Source organism: Bos grunniens, chromosome 11, assembly GCF_055505025.1.
Source record: "Bos grunniens cultivar Pamir isolate PY7600 chromosome 11, Bosgru_T2T1.0, whole genome shotgun sequence".
Taxonomy (NCBI): Eukaryota; Metazoa; Chordata; class Mammalia; order Artiodactyla; family Bovidae; genus Bos; species Bos grunniens.
In genome coordinates, this window is record NC_141175.1 from 40,341,909 (window position 1) to 40,361,377 (window position 19,469).

At 39.4% G+C, this 19,469-nt stretch overlaps 1 protein-coding gene across 1 annotated transcript in view; it reads right to left on the reverse strand.

Annotated features, from left to right (window-relative positions):
* Positions 1-19,469, reverse strand: part of ANTXR1 (ANTXR cell adhesion molecule 1) — a 258,178-nt gene that overhangs the window by 150,926 nt on the left and 87,783 nt on the right. The window contains exon 10 of the mRNA XM_086326257.1: positions 12,810-12,908. Within this exon, the coding sequence (XP_086182383.1) occupies positions 12,810-12,908 (99 nt within the window). The remainder of the gene's footprint in view (positions 1-12,809; positions 12,909-19,469) is intronic.

A 19,469-nucleotide genomic window follows, 5' to 3' on the forward strand; every position in this document is an offset into this window, starting at 1 on the left:
GTGGACATCACTAAGCTGCTGTGCTGTGCATATTAGGGGCCAGAGCTGAACCGCTCGAAGGAAAGATACATCAGTAGCACTCTCTTCCTTTCCCTCAGAAGCACCCAACTTTTCCTCTAAATGAATGTGGAGCAAATATTTAACATCAAATGCTAATTTGAAGGGGGCATAGCTTATTAGCCTCCTTGGAGTTCCCATAAGTCTGGTCCATTTCTGTTAACCACTGTTTCTTCCGTCGTCCCACTGAAATGACAAAGGAGTAGTGCTCCATGAGGAAAGGCACTGCAAAAGTCCAGTTATCTGGTACAGAATAGAGGGGGTGCCAACTTCCCCTCCTGAGACAACAGGACTAGGGTAACAGCAGTTTCAGGGACATTCACAAGCAAATCTCTCTTAATCATGCTTCAAAGAAGCTCACTGGGTGCCAGAGTCCGCAGGCAGCTTCCAGTTTTCATTTGGCAGCAATTGCACCCTTGGTAGAACCGGGGCAATGCCAAGTTTGACCATCTGTCAGGCACTGCTGTAGTTAACTTTGTGTCAGTTTGCCCCTGGAAGAAACTCTTTTGCCCCTAAATGAAAGTCTTCACCAGTTAGTTACATCTGGTGGCAAATTCTCTTTTATCACCACCTCATCCCAGATTCCTGAGGTTTTTGTCTGACCAAGCAAAACTGCAGTAAATTTCCACTTATCTATATTTTTGTCTGGATCTGAAAGATAGAAACATGGACTAACACAGTCTTGGCAGGAGCCATTTCAGAAACAACTGGGCAAAACCCAAACTCCCTCTGAGAGCAGGGGCAAAGGGAAACATGAGCAGATAACATGGAAAGCTCGTAAAGTGTAAGACAGAGAGGCCACTTGGGGAACCAGAAGAGGTGGCTTCCCCGTGTTCACAATCAGCTGCATAAACTGACCTAAAGCCTGGGCTCTTCATCCCCTGGTTCAGGGCTTTTTTTCCCCTTTGAACCAGAGCTCAAGTCTTGACTAACAAACCCAATCTTGGGCAAGTAGCTGAATCTCTCGGAGCTGAGGTTTCCTGTCTCTACAGTAAGGGGAAGCCATGGGAATCAGTGTCTTCAAATCAGGCACGTGTCAGAGTGATGTGGGCATTCAGGATCAGGGACCCGGGGACCTGTGGGGATCGGTGTTTAAGAAGCAACATAAAGAAGCGGGCAAGAGCCTCTGGAGTAGACCGCCTGGTGTCCACACTGCTCCAACCTCTGGCCACCTGGGTGACCTTGGGCAGTTTCTCTCTGTGCTTCAGTTTCCTTGTCAGCCAAGGGGGATACAAGTAACTCCTCCCTCACTGGGCTGCTGGGAGGATGAAACGAGTTGGTTTAGGAAGGAAACCAGGCAGGTGCTCACAATCAGTAATTGTCATTACTTGGATCACGCTTCTGGGGGATTCTGATGTGAGACCTGATTAAGAAGCAGGAGTGGAGGATGGATCATTAAACTGAGTGAAGTAAGTCAAACACAGAAAGACATATATCCTATGATATCACTTATAGGTGGACTCTGAAAAACGGGTACAAATGAACTTACAAGACAGAGGTAGAAGCGCAGATGTAGAAAACACATTTATGGTTACCAGGGGATAAGGGGCGGGTAGGGATAAACTGGGAGGTTGGGACTGACATATACATACTACTATATATAAAATAGATAACTAATAAGAACCTACTATATAGCACAGGGAACTCTATTCAATACTCTGTAATGGCCTGTTGTTGTTTAGTTGCTAAGTCGCATCTGACTCATTGAGACCCCACGGACTGTGGCCCACCAGGCTCCTCTGTCCATGGGATTTCCCAGGCAAGAATACTGGAGTGGGTTGCCATTTCCATCTCCAGGGGATCTTCCTGACCTAGGGATTGAACCCATGTCTCCCGCATAGGCAGGCAGATTCTTCACCACTGAGCCACTGGGGAAGCCCAATGGCCTGTGTGAGCAAAGAGTCTAAAAAAAGAGTGGATGTTTGTATATGTATAACGGATTTAATTTGCTGTATACCTGAAGCTAACACAACACTGTAAACCAACTACACTCTACACTCCAACAAAAAAAAAAGAATTACGAGACAAGATGTCCCTTTGTATCATTTAATTCCGAGTTGCACAAAGTGACATTCTGTTATCTTCATACGACATCAAAGCCCTAAGTAAGGATGCATCCAAATTGCGCTAAGTACCTTTGACTGATAGATGCAACATTCCAACCAGTGAGAAAAGAAACAATAGGCTTTTGTTTGGGAAATGTTTCTCCTTCTCTCTCCCCAGCTGTCACCATAGGTGCACTTCGATGATCTCCTTAAGGGGCCCAAAGCAGTCCTGAGGACCAGATGTTTTCTAAGATAAAGTATAGTTTCTGGATAACTGGACAGATTTCTAAAAACAAACACACTGGAACTTCTATATTTGAGTGAGTGTAGTCTCTCACCCCCTTGGGAAGAAGCCCCTCTCTGAAACTCTCTTAGAGCTGCTTTCAGGACTGATGTTCAGTTTGAGAAAAAAAATCTTCAAAGGGGGCAATGTTTTATTCTTTGAGAGTGAACCAAAAGTGAACCAGAGCTATGCCTTGTGAATAAGATTGAAGAAATAAAATCCTGCATCAGAAAAGAAATGTGCCTATAAAACCAAGAGGCTGATTTTTCACATGGCCCTTCAATTGAATTTTAGTAAGTTTGCTAAAAATCAGTTTCTTTTGTTCTGGTCATACCTCGTAAGTCTCCATGCAACACTAGGAGAGTCTAACAAGTTTCTCATTATGGTATTAGTAAAACCATCCATTTTTTATTTACTGTTCTTTAAAATGGGTCATTTCTCAGCTCCTACCTCAGTGTATCCTTTTTAGCATTTTAATCTGTCTACAAGTGGATTTCCAATTGAAAGTGGATCTTTTCGTGGCACAATACACCGAATACTGAAGTAGGAAAAAGTGTAGCCAGAATAAATAAAGTTTGTGTGAAGATTTCCAAGATACTTTCTTGGCCAGGAGTAGTAGTTCAGCCTGGTAACTGGAGAACCAACTGAATGCTACACTTAAGATGCATGCTTGGCCTAAATAATTAACAAGAATTTTAAAATGAAAATTTAAATAACTGTCTTTTTTTTTTCTTATGACAGAAGGGACATATGATCATAGAAAACTTAGATGGATAGAAAGAAGTAAAAACTCATAGTGGACTCATTCAGAGGTAACTACTGTTAACATCTGGATGTGTGTCTTTCACATTTCTCTCTCTGCATATAAATGTATGTGTCTAAATCAGGAGCAGTTTTAAGGCACTGTTTCATAACTTATTCTCGACATGTGAAGCAGTACTGTTAACATTTCCCCCACATAGGTAATTACTCTTCCTTCTCACAATATTAATTATTTAAACATGAATATAATTTATATAACACACCATCAATTGTAAAACATTTATGTTACCACCTAGATGTTTCGATTTGTTTACTTGCTTTCCTCTCTGCTTCCTTCCTTCCTCTCCCCTCTGTCTCTTTTTTTCCTTTTTGCTAACATAAAGCAATATTATGATGAACATCTCGCAGCTGAGTCTTTGTTAACATTCTCTAGCATTTCCCTTTGATGAAGTTGAAGTTGAAATTCTGGGTCAAAAATGTACAAAAGCAGTTGATTTGTTAAGAGTGGCCTTCCTGGAGAGTTCCCTGATGGCCTAGTGGTTAGGATTCCGGGTTTTCAGTGCTGGGCCTGGGTTCAGTCGCTGGTTGGGGAACTGAGATCTTGCAAGCTGTGTGACTCGGCCAAAAAAAAAACAAAACAGGAATGGCCTTCCAAAAGATTTAGTGATCTTTAATGGTCTCTAGCTAATGATGAATGAAAACACTTCTTCCTCTGTATCTTTGCCAATACTGGCATTGTATGTCTGTTAATCTTTACCAGTTTGATAGATTATTTTAATTTGCATTTCCTTGACTACAGTGAGCATTTACCATATTCTTATTTGCCATTATTTTTCTTGTAAATTTCTTTTTCCTATCTTTTATCCATTGATGTACTCATCTTTTCTGATTTTAAGACCTATCTATACATTAAAGTTATTGACCCTTTATTTGTTATACGTCTTAAAAATAATTTAGCAGGTTTTCTGTTTCCCTTCAGATTTTTTTAAGGGGGGGAGGTTTAAAGAATTTTAAAATGTGTACTCAAACCATTCAAATTTTCCTTTGTGGTATCTCCTTTCAGAGTTATGCTTAAAAGGATTTTCCCCTGTGGAAAATTATATAAATATTTATTTTTGTTTCCTTCTAAAACTTCTATAGTTTCATGTTCACATTTAAATTTTTCATCTGGAATTTGTTTAGATGTAAAGTGTGAGATAAAAATTGAACTGAATTGTTTTTCCAAGGGGTTAGCCAATTGTCTCAATACCAAAAAGCATAATCTACTCTTTTCCCACCGATTAGAAAGGTCACTTTATTTTATACTAAATTCATAGAAGTGTTTGGCTGTCTTTATGGACTTCGTGTTTCCTGTCCCAACATTCAGTTTGCCTTTTGGGGCACCAGTCATACATTGTTTCAATTACTGCAGATTTTTTCATACATCTTAAAATGGGCTAGGGCAAGTTTCCACATTTTTCTTGGCTATTCTTAAATGTTTATTCTTCCATATACACTTTAGAATTATTTTGTTAACTTCAAAAGTCCCATTGGACTTTTCCTTGGGACTGCAGTAAAAGTAAATATTAATTTGAAGACAACTGATGTCTCTACAATCCTCAGTTGCTGCTCCACTGAATAATAGTGATAATGATAATAATAAATTAATACTATCAGCCAACGTTGATTGACTGCTTACTGCATGCTTGGCCCTGTTCTGGGCCCTAATTATTACACTGAAATACCATAGGGATCCACCACGGAGGTGCTATTGTTGCCATACTCATTTTACAGCTGGAGAAATTAAGGCTTAGAGAAGTTAAGTAACCAGCCATGGTCAAAAAGCTTTAAGACAGAGCCAGGGTGCTTTTCCTGAGTGGTTTGGTTCCAGTGTGTGTTCTATGCCATGAGTCTATACTGGCTCTCTATTCACTTACATTGTCTTCATTTCCCTCACAGAGTTGTTTAACTTTCTTCCTATATGTCTTTACAGTTTGGTTAAATTTAGTTCTTTCTAGAGTCTATATGCTGCTGCTCTATTTTTCCTGTGAATTTTTTCTTTTCTTTTTAAAAATATAATTTTATTTATTTATTTATGGCTGCACTGGGTCTTCATTGCTACATGTGGACTTTTCCTGGTTGTGGAGAGCTGGGGCTGATGCTGGCGTGGAGGTGTGCGGGCTTCTCACTGCGGTGGCTTCTCTTGTCACGCAGCACAGACTCTAGGGCGCTTGGGCTTCAGTAGCTGCAGCTCTCGGGCTTGAGAGTGTGGGCTCAGTAATTGTGGTGCATGGGCTCAGTGGCTCTTGGCATGTGGAATCTTCCCATACCAGGGACTGAACCCATGTCCCCTGCATTGGCAGGCAATTCTTGGACCACCAGGGAAGTCCCTAAAAAAGTATGTATTTTTAAAATTTGGAATGGATAGTGAATTTTATTATCTTCTTGGCATCAAAAAATTTGCTATGTGAGAGGAAAATTCCCCTCTCATTTTTTAAACGGTATTACTTATCCTGGTCCTTTTTAAATACATTGCTGGATTTTTGTTTACCAATAGTTTATCTGTATGTTTGTCATCAAAGAAATCGATTTCAAATATACTCTACTACTAGTGTCTTGTCCAGTTTTTAAAAAGTCAAGATTACATAATTTTCATAAGTGAATTAAAATTCTTTTGCTCTATTTCTTTTCTCTAGAAGAATATGTATCAGATATGAATCACTTGTCCTTAAATTCTGGTAAAACACAGATGAAAAAAATCTGGGTCAAGTGCTTTGGTTGAGGGGTAGTATTTCCTCACATCTCTCTTCCAGTTCATGCATTTCATCTTTATCTGTGTCTAATCACATTGCTTAGTCTATCCACTAAGTTGTGTATATATGTGGACAGAGGAGCCTGGTGGGCTACAGTCCATAGGGTCATAAATAGTCAGATGCAACTGAAGCAACTTAGCACACAACACACACACACACACACACACATATATATCACATGTTCCTCATCTATTCACCTATGGATGGATGTAAGTTGCTTCCTCATCTTGGCTACTGTAAATAATGCTGTAGTGAACAGTAATATGCATATATTTTTTCAAATTAGTGTTTTTGTTTTCTTCAGGTAAATACTCAGGAGTGAAACTGCTAGATCATATAGCAGTTCTACTTTTAAGTTTTTGTGGAAACTCCATACTGTCCTCCAAGTGGCTGCATCAATTTACATTCCCACCAACATTGCACAAGTGTTCCCTTTTCTCCAGATCCTTGCCAACGCTTTGTTATCTTTTGATGATAGCCATTCTGACAGGTATGAGTTAGTATATCTTTGTGGTTTTGATTGGCATTTCCCTGATGGTTAATGATGTTCAGCATCTTTCTATGTGCCTATTGACTATCTGCATATCTTCTTTGGAAAAATGTCTACCCAGTTCTTTGCCCATTTTTTAATTGGGCTGTTTACTTTTTTAGATGTTGAATTGTATGAGTTCTTTGTATATTTTGAATATTAACCCTTTATCAGATACATAGTTTGAAAATGTCTTCTCTCATTCAGCAGGTGGTCTTTCCTTCTATTGATAGGTTCCTTTTCTGTGTAAAAGATTTTAGGTTTGGTGTAGTCTCATTTGTTTTATTTTTTTCCCTTGCCTGAGGAGACAGATCTAAAAAAATATTGTTAAGACAGATGTCAAAGTGCATACTGCCTATGCTTTCTTCTAGTTCTGTGGTTTCAGGCCTTACATTTAAGTCTTTAATCCACTTTTGAATTTATTTTTGTATGTGGTGTGAGAAAATAGTCCAGATTGATTTTATTACACACAGCAGTACAGTTTTCCTGACACCACTTTTTAAAGAGGCTGTCTTTTCCCATTGTATATTCTTGCCTGCTTTGTTGTAGATTAATTGACCATATAAGCATGGGTTTATTTTGGGGCTCTTTATTCTGTTCCATTGATCTGTGTGTTTGTTTTCATGCCAGTACATAGTGGTTTGACAACTGTTGCTTTGTAGTATGGCTTGAAACCCAGGAGTGTGACAACTCTAGCTTTGTTCTTCTTTCCCAAGATTGCTTTGGCTATTTGGGGTCTTTTGTTTCTTCATACAAATCTTAGAGTTATTTGTTCTAGCTCTGTGATATATGCCATTGGTATTTTTATGGGATTGCACTCAATCTATAGATTTCTTTGGGTAGTGTAGTTATTTTAACAATATTGATCCTTCTAATCCATGAGCACAAAGTATCTTTCCATTTGTTTTGTTGTTTTTGATTTCTTTCATCAATCTCTTATGGCTTTCAGGGCTTTTTCATCTTTGATCAGATTTATCTCAAGTTATTTTATTCTTTTTGAGACAGCTATAAAAAATGTGATTGTTTTATGAATTTCTCTAATAGTTCACAATTAGTATTTAGAAATGCAACATATTTCTGTATATTACTTTTGTATCCTACAACCTTACTAAACTCATTTCAGTTCAAATAGTTTTTGTTAGTGTCTTTAGAATTTTCTGTGTATAGAACCATATCATGCACAAATAGTGACACTTTTACTTCTTCCTTTCCAATTTTATTTGGATTCCTTTTCTTTTTCTTTTTTGATTGTTGTGCCTAGGACTTCCACTTCCATGTTAAAAAAAAAAAAGAGTGGCAAGAGTGGGATCCTTGTTTTGTTCCTGATCTTCCAGGAAATGCTTCCAGCTTTTCACCATTGATTATGATGTTGCCTGTTGTTTGTCATACATGGCCTTTATCATATTGAAGTATGTTCCTTCTATGCTCACTTTGTGAAGAGTTTTTATCATAAAAGGATGTTGAATTTTGTCAGAAGCTTTTGCTGCATATATGGAGATGATCATATGGTTTTTATTCTTCGGTTAGTTAACATGGTATATTATGTTGATTGATTTGTGGATACTGAACCATCCATGCATTCCTGGGCTAAATCCTACTTGATCATGGTGTATGATCCCTTTTAACCTACTGTTGAATTCAGTTTGCTAACATTTTGTTGAGGACTTCTGCATTTACATTCATCAGTGATAATGACCTATAATTATTTTTTGTGGTATCTTTGTCTGGCTTTGATATTAGGTTGATGTTACCCTTGTAGAATGAGTTCAGAAGTATTCATTCGTCTTCATTTTTAAAAAATAGTTTGAGAAGGATAAATTTCTTATTTTAATTTTAATAGAATTTCTCTGTGAAACTGTGTGGTCCTAGAGTTTTTTGGTTGGAAGTTTTTTAAAGTAATGATTCAGTTTTACTACTGGTAATTATTAGTCTGTTCATTTTTTATATTTCTTCCTGATTCAGTTTTGGGAGATTGCACATTTCTAGGCATTTATCCATTTCTTCTAGGTTGCTCTTTTATTATCACATAATTGTTTGCAGTACTGTTTTATGATCCTTTGTATTTCTCTGTTGTCAATTGTACTTTCTCTTTTTTGACTTATTTATCTGGATCCTTTCTCTTTTTTTCTTGATGAATTTGGTTAAAGGTTTGTCAACTTTGTCTATCTTTATATAAAAGAAAAAAACCTCTTCTGTTGCAGAAAAAAACATTTTCTGTTGCTTCCTAACTCTCTATTTTGCTTATTTCCACTTTGATCTTTATTTCTTTCCTTCTAATGACTTTGGGTTTTGTTTGTTCTTATTTTTCTAGTTCCTTTAGGTGTAAAGTTAGATTTTTTTTTAGATGTTTTCTTGTTTTAATACACTTTAAATATGTTTATTTTACCATCTTTTTTAAAATGCTCCCTAGTCATCTTGCTTGTTCTCCTTTTTCTTTCAACTATTGCCATATGATTTATCATTTGGTGCTGTGAGCCCATCTTCAGAGGGAGTTATGGCTTCAGGAGTGGTGTAGGTTGGACTCGATGTATACTGCCTCGGCCAGGGCCACAGCCATCAGGATGGCCACAGACACATTGTGGTGCTTCTGTATTATGTGGTTGGTAGAGCATCTTACCTTACTCCCCTGCCTGCTTTCCTGAATCACTGAGCGCCTGTCCCTGTACCCATTCAATGTGTGTTACAGCCCCTGAAGCCTGATCTCTACAGGTGGCTCTGCTTTTGCCTGCTTTCCAAATAGGAAAAGGAGTACGTCAAGGCTGTATATTGTCACCCTGCTTATTTAACTTATATGCAGAGTACATCATGAGAAAAGCTGGGGTGGAGGAAGCACAAGCTGGAATCAAGATTGCCAGGAGAAATATCAATAACCTCAGATATGCAGATGACACCACCCTGATGGCAGAAAGTGAAGAAGAACTAAAGAGCCTCTTGATGAAAGTGAAAGAGGAGAGTGAAAAAGTTGGCTTAAAGCTCAACATTCAGAAAATGAAGATCATGGCATCCGGTCCCATCACTTCATGGCAAATAGATGGGGAAACAGTGACAGACTATTTTTTTTTTGGCTCCAAAATCACTGCAGATGGTGACTGCAGCCATGAAATTAAAAGACGCTTGCTCCTTGGAAGGAAAGTTATGACCAACCTAGACAGCATATTGAAAAGCAGAGACATTACTTTGTCAACAAAGGGCCATCTAGTCTAGGCTACGGTTTTTCCAGTAGTCATGTATGGATATGAGAGTTGGACTATAAAGAAAGCTGAGCACTGAAGAATTGATGCTTTTGAACTGTGGTGTTGGAGAAGACTCTATAGAATCCCTTGGACTGCAAGGAGATCCAACCAGTCCATCCTAAAGGAGATCAGTCCTGGGTGTTAATTGGAAGGACTGATTTTGAAGCTGAAACTCCAATGCTTTGGCCACCTGATGTGAAGAACTGACTCATTGGAAAAGACCCTAATGCTGGGAAAAGATTGAGGGCAGGAGGAGAAGGGGACGACAGAGGATGAAATGGTTGGATGGCATCACCAACTCCATGGACATGGGTTTGGGTAGACTCTAGCAGTTGGTAATGGACAGGGAGGCCTGGCATGCTGCGGTCCCTGGGGTCACAAAGAGTTGGACACGACTGAGCGACTGGACTGAACTGAACTGAACTGAACTGAACTTCCTGGTGTCCTGTATCTATATCAGTACTGAGATCACAGCCTGAAGATCCCTCAGGCCTGGAGCCCTCACAGCTTTGCCTTCTGCTTAGATTTTGCATTCCCTTTTTGTTTCCTGTACCTGGGGGTTTTCCTCATTCCTTTGAGCAAGACCACATGTCACAATTTTTACATCATATTTTATGCATAATTTGGAACCACTGACCAGAAACAGGTCACCAAATTGTTTTAGATTCCTAAGTGGTTGATTTATTTTTAAGCAAAGGCAAGGAAAGCAGGATGGATATAGGTATTAACCTATGCTTTTTATTTTCTGGTTATATTTATCATCTAAAAATATATGTAAACAATTTCAACACTTTGGCATTAATATGTCAGTGGTTTTTTTCTTAGTGCAATACATGTTAAAGGGAATTCATAGCCATTAAAAAAAAGTATATATATTTGCTCTATAGCTTTAATTTTTTTATTATCCATCCAAAGGCTTTGACAGTTATGTTAATATATCTCACTATAAATGTAATTTTTTTGTTATTTTTTACTTAACTATTTTTCTTCACATAATCTGCTACAAATAATACATTATTTCTTGAAGACTCCAAGGCTTATATAATAAAAACCATAGCTTCATTATTGGGCCTTCAATTAGTCATTTTTTGATTAATAAGGGAATTCTATTCTCTTTTTTGTTATAAAATGTAATGCAGTATTTAGGGAAAAATCTTGAAAGAGGAAATATATACTATAAAAATGAAAACATAATATTTTAAAACATGATCTGGAAGTGGAAAAGGAGAATGGGAAAAATAAGAGAATCTGAATTTGTCTTATTTTATGGGGACAACTCAATAAGATACTTACATTCATAAAGTTGACAGAAAGATAAAGAATTGAATATGTTGCATTTTAAAATTTATTTATCTTTTCTGTCCTCCGTAGTTTCTTACTTTACTGAATATAATGAACAGATGAATTAATAAATACAATTTTTAAAAAAAATTTCAGTATTTCCCCCTTAGCTAGGATATTTCTAGTAACTATTTGTTTGAGTTCAGGAGTGTTGCTTGTGGCATATAATATGGTTGAGTCACTGCCTTTCTCTTGTCCAAGCTGTCAGTGCTTGTGTTGAAAGCATAATTAGGTTTGTGGTTTAAGCTAAACCCAACAGCCTTTATTTCTTTTAAAATATGTATTAGGTGAACAGACTGTGCAGGTGTTTGCAAGTTTATATTAGGAAAGGAAAAGAAGCTAGTTTTCCAAGAAATAAAATTTTATGGAGAAGCTGGAAAATACGTGTTTAAAATGTCATTCTATAAATCCATCATAAAAAATTTGCATTTTTTTGTTATCTTAGTATAGAATCTCTGGGTAACCTTTCAAGCAACAGCAATGCTATACTCATGGCCATACATCTTCAGAGAGGAGTTGGTTCTAAAGGCTTGCTTGTCTGGGAAGCCTTCTTTGGAAGGTGTTGATGTCTTTTGAATTTAATCCTCAGGAGTTTCTGATCTTAGATTTAAGATTAAGAGGAGAGAGGGAAGGTGGACTTGAACATCACAAATTAAAGGAGGAAAAAAAAAATGGAAAGATTCTGCAGAGGGTGCATGTCCAACTTTCACACTATGACAGGATACTTGAAAATGTTTTCAAAAAGCAAGTACTTTCTGGATACGTGAGGGCATTTCTAAGTATTAGGAAAAAATAACTGAATATTTCAAATCTTTGCAGTTTCTCCATATACAGGAATTCCAGATGTAAAGAAACCATTGCATATCTTTGTTTAAATATTCATATGGGTTTTGAGATGCTAAAGAGGGAAAAAGGCATACCCTTCAGTTCTTCCTTTTTAAAAACAGGATAGTAGCTACTCCACAATGCTAACAGGAGGACAAAACCAGTGTAAAAGGTCAATAAATGAGTATGCTCTCCATCTTCTTTGTCTTTCTACCTCCTAGGGCTGTTGTGGTAAAAAGATGTGAGGTATTTAAAAGGTCCTAGCACTGTAGAAAATACAGTATATGATTGCTGTTTACTGCTGCAGATACTGAAACAGTAATTATCTGTGGGATGAATGCCAGATGTAAATAATAACAGGGACTCCTGGCCATCTGTCTTAACATAACCCATCTGCCCCCATCTTTCCTGGACAGTAATCTGAGTCACACATGTCTTTAACTTCCCTGCTACAAATGTCTTGTGAATGTGCCAATGTTGTGATAGTTCATTTTTCCCATGAAATACACTTAGTTTTACATCCATCTTTCTGTATCTCAGGTCAGGTATCTCCCTGATGAGATTTTTTTGGCTTTTGGTTTACTCAGAATTAATCAATTTGGAACACCTATTGTTTTCCTCTTTTTGTTTGGAGAGTCCTGATATCTCACTAAGCTCCAATGTGGAGCTTTGTAAGCCCCAACCAGTCAGGGCCACCACTGCCACCTGAGAGTTTGGAACTTGGTACAGGTATGCTGGCGGACTGGGAAACAAGTACCCGCTGCCTCTCCTCATGGGAGCAAGGGGCCTGCAGGGGCCAGTTATACCCTTTGCTGGTGGCCTTTCTAGCAGGGAGGACCCTTCTCTGTAGTTTCCTGGGTGTGGCTTTTCGGGGAGATAGGCTGGGAGCTCCCCCTTCCCAGAAGCCAGCAGCAGAAACCCCCAAACTCCGCAAGAACTTACTGAGCGTGACTGACTCGTTGATCTTAAAGCTGCAGAGGACCCTGTCCACGTTGCGGGCGTGTCGGAAGCCATTCCCTCTCACGACTACTTGAAATGATTCTGAAACAAAGAATAATGACAAGACACCTTAATTGACTGCACAACGTTAACCTTACATTTCCCATCTGCCCTGATTTAGGGTACTTGTTAACTATTCATCAGGCTTAAAACATTCAAAAGCAGTTCAAGCTGGGAAACAGGAGCATCCATGCGGGAGCCTTTCACCACCTAATCACTACCTTCTCACTAGTTGTCCACAGGAAGACACAGACTTCTTACTTTAAATTCCCACCTTGGCTTTGCCTTTACTGTTCGTCCTCCCTGGAGTGCCTCTCCCTCACCTGTGTCCTGCAAACCTTACCCATCTCTCAAGTCGTGGCAGTTTTAAAACCTGTGATGTCTGCTGCCAGCAGGCCTCTTGTATCTCTTTTATACATTGGATGCAGAGGAAAGGATTTCTTTAGAACTCAAGGTGCCTAGGGTTTTTGAAGACCACTGTCTTCTGGCATTCACAGTCTGCCCTGAATAGTGTAGCATGTGACTAGGTATCGTTTGCCGTTGTCCTTTTGTGTTTTCTTCCACAGCTAGAAAAGCATTCCTTTGTGTTTAGAATTTGTTTGACAACAGTTTCAGCTTTCCTGTCTCTGCAGGGCACACAGTAGGAAAACGTAGTGTTAGGTGGGAGTAACTGTACTCACCAGAGAAGACAAGTCTTGTTTATGGGTGGCCAGTTGTCAAGCATTTCCCTTTTGAACTGACATAGGTCCTAGTGCGGTTAATGCTCTCTTCTCTCCAAATAGAAGAGCTAATATAGCTCACTGGCCTCTAGCCCTGCATGTTAATTTCATGTTGGCATAATTCATGCTGAATTAACACAATATCTTCATAAAGTAAAAATAATGATCCTCTTACTAAGGGGAAAAAAACAACTAATTAATTTATTAAATGTTTAGGAATATTTGCTTAAGTTTGATGGTAACTAATAGCCAATACTTCATTTTCTTTTATTTTTGTCATCCTTTTGTATATAAAAATTGGGGCATGGGATAATGCTGTGTGGCATTAAAAAAAAAGAAAAAGCCTAAAAGTTAAAAGTCAAAGTACAATATTTGTGAAAGTGGATTTGGCAGTGTAAAGTTTCAGATGGAGATTTTCATTGGAGGAAGAATGGAATTAAAGGACTAGCATAGGGGACTCTTCCAAACTTTAATAAATGGCATGAATGTATGTCACCTTCATTCCCAGGAAACTCATTTAGGGGTCATGTTTGCCAAGAGAATAATAACTGATATCAATTGCTCCCTCTTTGTGTGCCAGACTCTGTACTAAGTGTTGTAAATGTCTGATGTCATTTAAACCTCACTACAGGGAGGTACAAATGAGAAAAACAAGCTTAGAGAGGTTAAATAGCTGGTCCCAGATCACACAGCTGGTAGTCAGGATTAGAACTGGAATCCAGGTCTGTCAGGTGTCAAGTGTCATGTGCTTAGAACTCAGCCATGCTCTTTACCATTATGCTAAAATGAATCCTCAATGTCTTGTGACATATGACTCATTTGGAGATTAACACTGTGATTTTTTTTAAAGCTTACTTTATTTTTATTTTGGGCAGGTTTGCCTGTTTTGCAGGTAAGTGGAGCTGGCCTGGCTGGGAGGCGGAGAACCCAAAGTAAAGGAAAGGAACCTAGAGGCACTAAGTGTGCCAAAAGGAGAAACAAGTTAGCACAGAGTGCTGTTGAGACCTATGAATGAACTTCACTGTAAGGAAACTGAATTGTAAATGACTTGCCCAAGATCAAGTAATCTGTAATTGGTGAGCAGCAAAACTGGGTACTAATATATGAGTATTCACTGCCTTAGTTTTGAACTATATTAAGGTCATGGGCACATGGCTTTTTCAGATCCAATTACCAGGCTACCTGATGCCAGCTATGACTGTTTTCAAACAATGCATGAAGAAGAATGCCAAATTCTCACTTTGTTCCTTATTACATACCCCAGACTGGGAGGCCCATCTATATGGTCCCCTCTGACTCCCCAGGGTGGGGGGCACTGGCCTGCTGTGTTCTTCCCTCAACCAGCTGAGGATTCAAGCCATCTTTCTAGTTCCTCCAAACTCTGTCTTTGTAATTTTTTATTTGGCTTCAGTGGCCAGAGAAAGCCAAGATTTTGGTGGTAACAAACAGGGGCTTATAGTCTGGGGATGTGATGAGGAACAAAGTAGTGAGAGTTTTCTGTCCTTCTCCTTCTTGTATTGTTTCAAAATACTCATAGCTGGCATCATGAAGACAGGTAATTAGTCTCTGTTAGCTCAGACAGTAAAGAGTCTGCCTGCAGTGTGGGAGACCTGGGTTTGATTCCTGAGCTGGGAAGATCCCCTGGAGAAGGGAATGGCTACCCACTCTAGTATTCTTGCCTGGAAAATCCCATGGACTGAGGAGCCTGGTAGGCTACAGTCCATGAGGTCACAAAGAGTCAGACACGACTGAGGGACTAATATTACTATCTCTGGTTTATTTTCCTGTGGCCTTCTTTTTGAAATGCAAAAAGCTACAAGGGGTGGTCTGCAAAGGGAGAGCTCAGGAAAGGTAAGCACCAGGTACAGGATGTAATTAGCATAGAGTTAAGGGGCAATACATGCAGGATGTAACTCATGCAGAATAATTTACAGAGTGTCAGGTTAGTTTGTGAAAAGCAAATCTAGTAACAGACTACAGATTAGGAATAGTTAAAAGTAAAACTAGGAGTGATCAACTCTTTCAGGTGTGTTTATATTTCTTCCCTGACCTGTTCACTGTTCTCTTTCTTTGTTCTCAGGAAAGGGAAAGAAAACAAAAACTAATTCCTCTATTTTCCTTTTCACTGCAACAGTATGAGTATTAAGAATTTAGATATGCATGTTGATACATAGATAGGATTGCTAAATTTAGAAGGATGAACTAAATAGTTTTCTTTATTTTTTTCTTTTTTAAAAAAGTTTATATTATTTTTAACACCAAAAACATTTTGCATTGGGGTATAGCCGATTAACAATGTTGTGATAGTTTCGGGTGAACAGCCAAGGGACTCAGCATTTTCTTTCGATGCCTGCCTGGCATGTGATCGATGACACTGTCGGTTCAACAAGCATTCTGTTAAGTGCCTGGCATTGTGGAAGAATCTTATTGTACAATATCTTTTTATTCAGTTTAGCCTTTAGAAACTCATTTCTGTTTTTAGTCTGAATGCTAGACATCCAGAAATCTGCCATTGGATGTTTCTGCTGATTCAAAATGTTTTCTGCCTCACTGCTGGGCCTACTTCTCTTATTTCCTCAAAGATCAGTGGAAGGAGAGAAGATGCTGGAAATGTAGGTCATGTGCCAAGTTCTCTTCTCTTAAGGTCATATCCTAGCCTTAGCAGTGCTGCTGAGGGGTCCTCTGTAAGAGAGGATGTCTGTCTGGTTGGGCCTGGCACACCCTCAGGGTATTAGGAAGAAAGACATCAGGAATCCATGAACAGCCACAGTGGAAACCAAACAATTTAACCCCCAGGCCTGGGGATCAGATGGAGGAAATGATGCTCTGGGAGGCACACCAGAGCAGAGGCCAGATGCCACCCTGCCTGGTACAGTTTCTGTGATAGGATGCACATTTGGTCTCCAGAACAGCCCAAATACTGACCCTGCAGCCTGACTGGAATGTCAGCCCTTCACACGTAGAGGTTATGTAACAAAACCTTTGTCAAGTGGATCTGCCAGCAAGTGAGACCAGGACACACCAGAACCAGGACATACTGATTGAATTACACTATTCACAAAGCCCTAAACCTACCTCTCACAATAAGTACATCTAAGGTTTTTTTTTTTTTTTCAGTTCAGTTCAGTCTCTCAATCGTGTCTGACTCTTTGCGACTCCATGGACTGTAGCATGCCAGACCTCCCTGTCCATCACCAACTCCCAGAGTTTGCAACATGTATGTTGGGTTACAGCTCCTACAAGAAGTGCTTAGAGATTGGAAAGCTTCAAGGAGGACTTTCTACCAGGCAATGATCTTTTACTCCATCTCTTTACATATTCTTTAAGTTAGCTTTAAGATATATATTTATTATGACTTTTTGTCACTTTATTCTCAATTATAATTTAAGCTTCCTGATGGGAGAGGCCATGATTTCTTTTTCTTTATAATTTTGGGTTGTGCCTAACCCAGGGCTGAGTCAGCATCAGTCTGCTGCTGCTGCTAAGTCGTGTCAGTTGTGTCTGACTCTGTGAGACCCCATAGATGGCAGCCCACCAGGCTCCCCCGTCCCTGGGATTCTCCAGGCAAGAACGCTGGGAGTGGGTTGCCATTTCCTTCTCCAATTCATGAAAGGGAAAAGTGAAAGTGAAGTCGCTCCGTCGTGTCCGACTCCTAGCGACCCCATGGACTGCAGCCTACCAGGCTCCTCCATCCATGGGATTTTCCAGGCAAGAGTACTGGAGTGGGATGCCGTTGCCTTCTCCCAGTGTCAGTCTAAGCTCATTTAATGAATGGATAAATGACGTCTTGGGAGAGAAAGGGAATAAGGGAAGGAGAATGTGGTCATTTATTCAGGTACCAGTCAGATAAAAATCCTGTTTATTTTCTGAGGCTTAATAAGGTCATTGAATGAGAAGATGCCCAACATCATTAATTATTCAGTTCAGTTCAGTTCAGTCGCTCAGTCGTGTCCAACTCTTTGCAACCCCATGAATCGCAGCACGCCAAGCCTCCCTGTCCATCACCATCTCCCAGAGTTCACTCAAACTCACGTCCATCGAGTCGGTGATACCATCCAGCCATCTCATCCTCTGTCGTCCCCTTCTCCTCCTGCCCCCAATCCCTCCCAGCATCAGAGTCTTTTCCAATGAGTCAACTCTTCGCATGAGGTGGCCAAAGTACTAGAGTTTCAGCTTTAGCATCATTCCTTCCAAAGAACACCCAGGGCTGATCTCCTTTAGAACTCATTAGTTATTAGGGAAATATAAATCAAAATCCCTCCACACTCTCCAGAATGGCTGTAATCAAAGAGATGAACAATAACAACTGTTGGTGAAGAAATTAGACCCTCTGTACCTTGCTGGTGGGAATGTAAATTGGTGCAGTTGCTTCGTAAAATAGTTTGACAGTTCCTCAAAAAGCTAAACCTAGAATTACTATATGACCCAGAAATTCTATCCCTAGGTATACACTCAAGAGACTTGAAAATGTATGTCTACACAAAAGCTTGTATATGCGTGTTCACAGTAGCATTATTCATAATAGCCAAAAGGTGGAAATAATGCAAGTATCCATCAAATGATGAATATGGTGTTCATACAATGGAATATTATTCATCCATATAAAGTAAGTAAGTTCTGACACATACTGTGATGTGGATGAATCTTGAAAACATCATGCCAAGTAAAAGAAGCCAGATACCCATTCCCTTTCATTTCCATATGAATAGCTCAGATTAGCAGATCCAGAAAGACAGAATATTGTCTGGCAGTTGCCAGGGCTGGAGAGAGGAAGAAATGGGGTGTGACTGCTTAAAGAGTAAGATTATGAATATATTCTGGAATTAGATAGTGGTTATAGCTGTACGACTTTGTGAGTATATCAAACATTACTGAATTGTGGAGGAAGCACAAGCTGCAATCAAGATTGATGGGAGAAATATCAATAACCTCAGATATGCAGATGACACCACCCTGATGGCAGAAAGTGAAGAAGAACTAAAGAGCCTCTTGATGAAAGTAGAAGAGGAGAGTGAAAAAGTTGGCTTAAAGCTCAACATTCAGAAAACTAAGATCCAGTCCCATCCAGTCCCATCACTTCATGGCAAATAGATGGGGAAACAGTGACACAGTGGTTGACTTTATTTTTTCTGGGCTCCAAAATCACTGCAGATGGTGACTGCAGCCATGAAATTAAAAGATGCTTGCTCACTGGAAGGAAAGTTGACCAACCTAGATAGCACATTAAAAAGCAGAGACATTATTTTGCCAACAACGGTTGTCTAGTCAAGGCTATGGTTTTTCCAGTAGTCATGCATGGATGTGAGAGTTGGACTATAAAAAAGCTGAGTGCCGAAGAATTGATGCTTTTGAACTGTGGTGTTGGAGAAAACTCTGGAGAGTCCCTTGGACTGTAAGGAGATCCAACCAGTCCATCCTAAAGGAGATCAGTCCTAGGTGTTTTTTGGAAGGACTGATGTTGAAGCTGAAACTCCAATACTTTGGCCACCTAATGCGGGAGCTGACTCATTGGAAAAGACCCTGATGCTGGGAAAGATTGAGGGCCAGAGGAGGACACGACAGAAGATGAGATGGTTGGATGGTATCACGGACACAATGGACATGGGTTTGGGTGGATTCTGGGAGTTGGTGATGGACAGGGAGGCCTGGCATGCTGCAGTTCATGGGGTTGCAAAGAGTCGGACACAACTGAGTGACTGAACTGAACTGAACTCTTTGAAAGGGTGAATTTCAGGATATGTGAATTATAGCTCAGTTTAAAAAAAGAAAACTGTTAAGGTCAGAGAATAGATTGATAAAGTTATTCTATTCCCTCCTTTTTCTTTTTTTGAAAATATGGAACACATAGTTTTGTGATGACCTCAATAAAGATCCTTTTTCAATC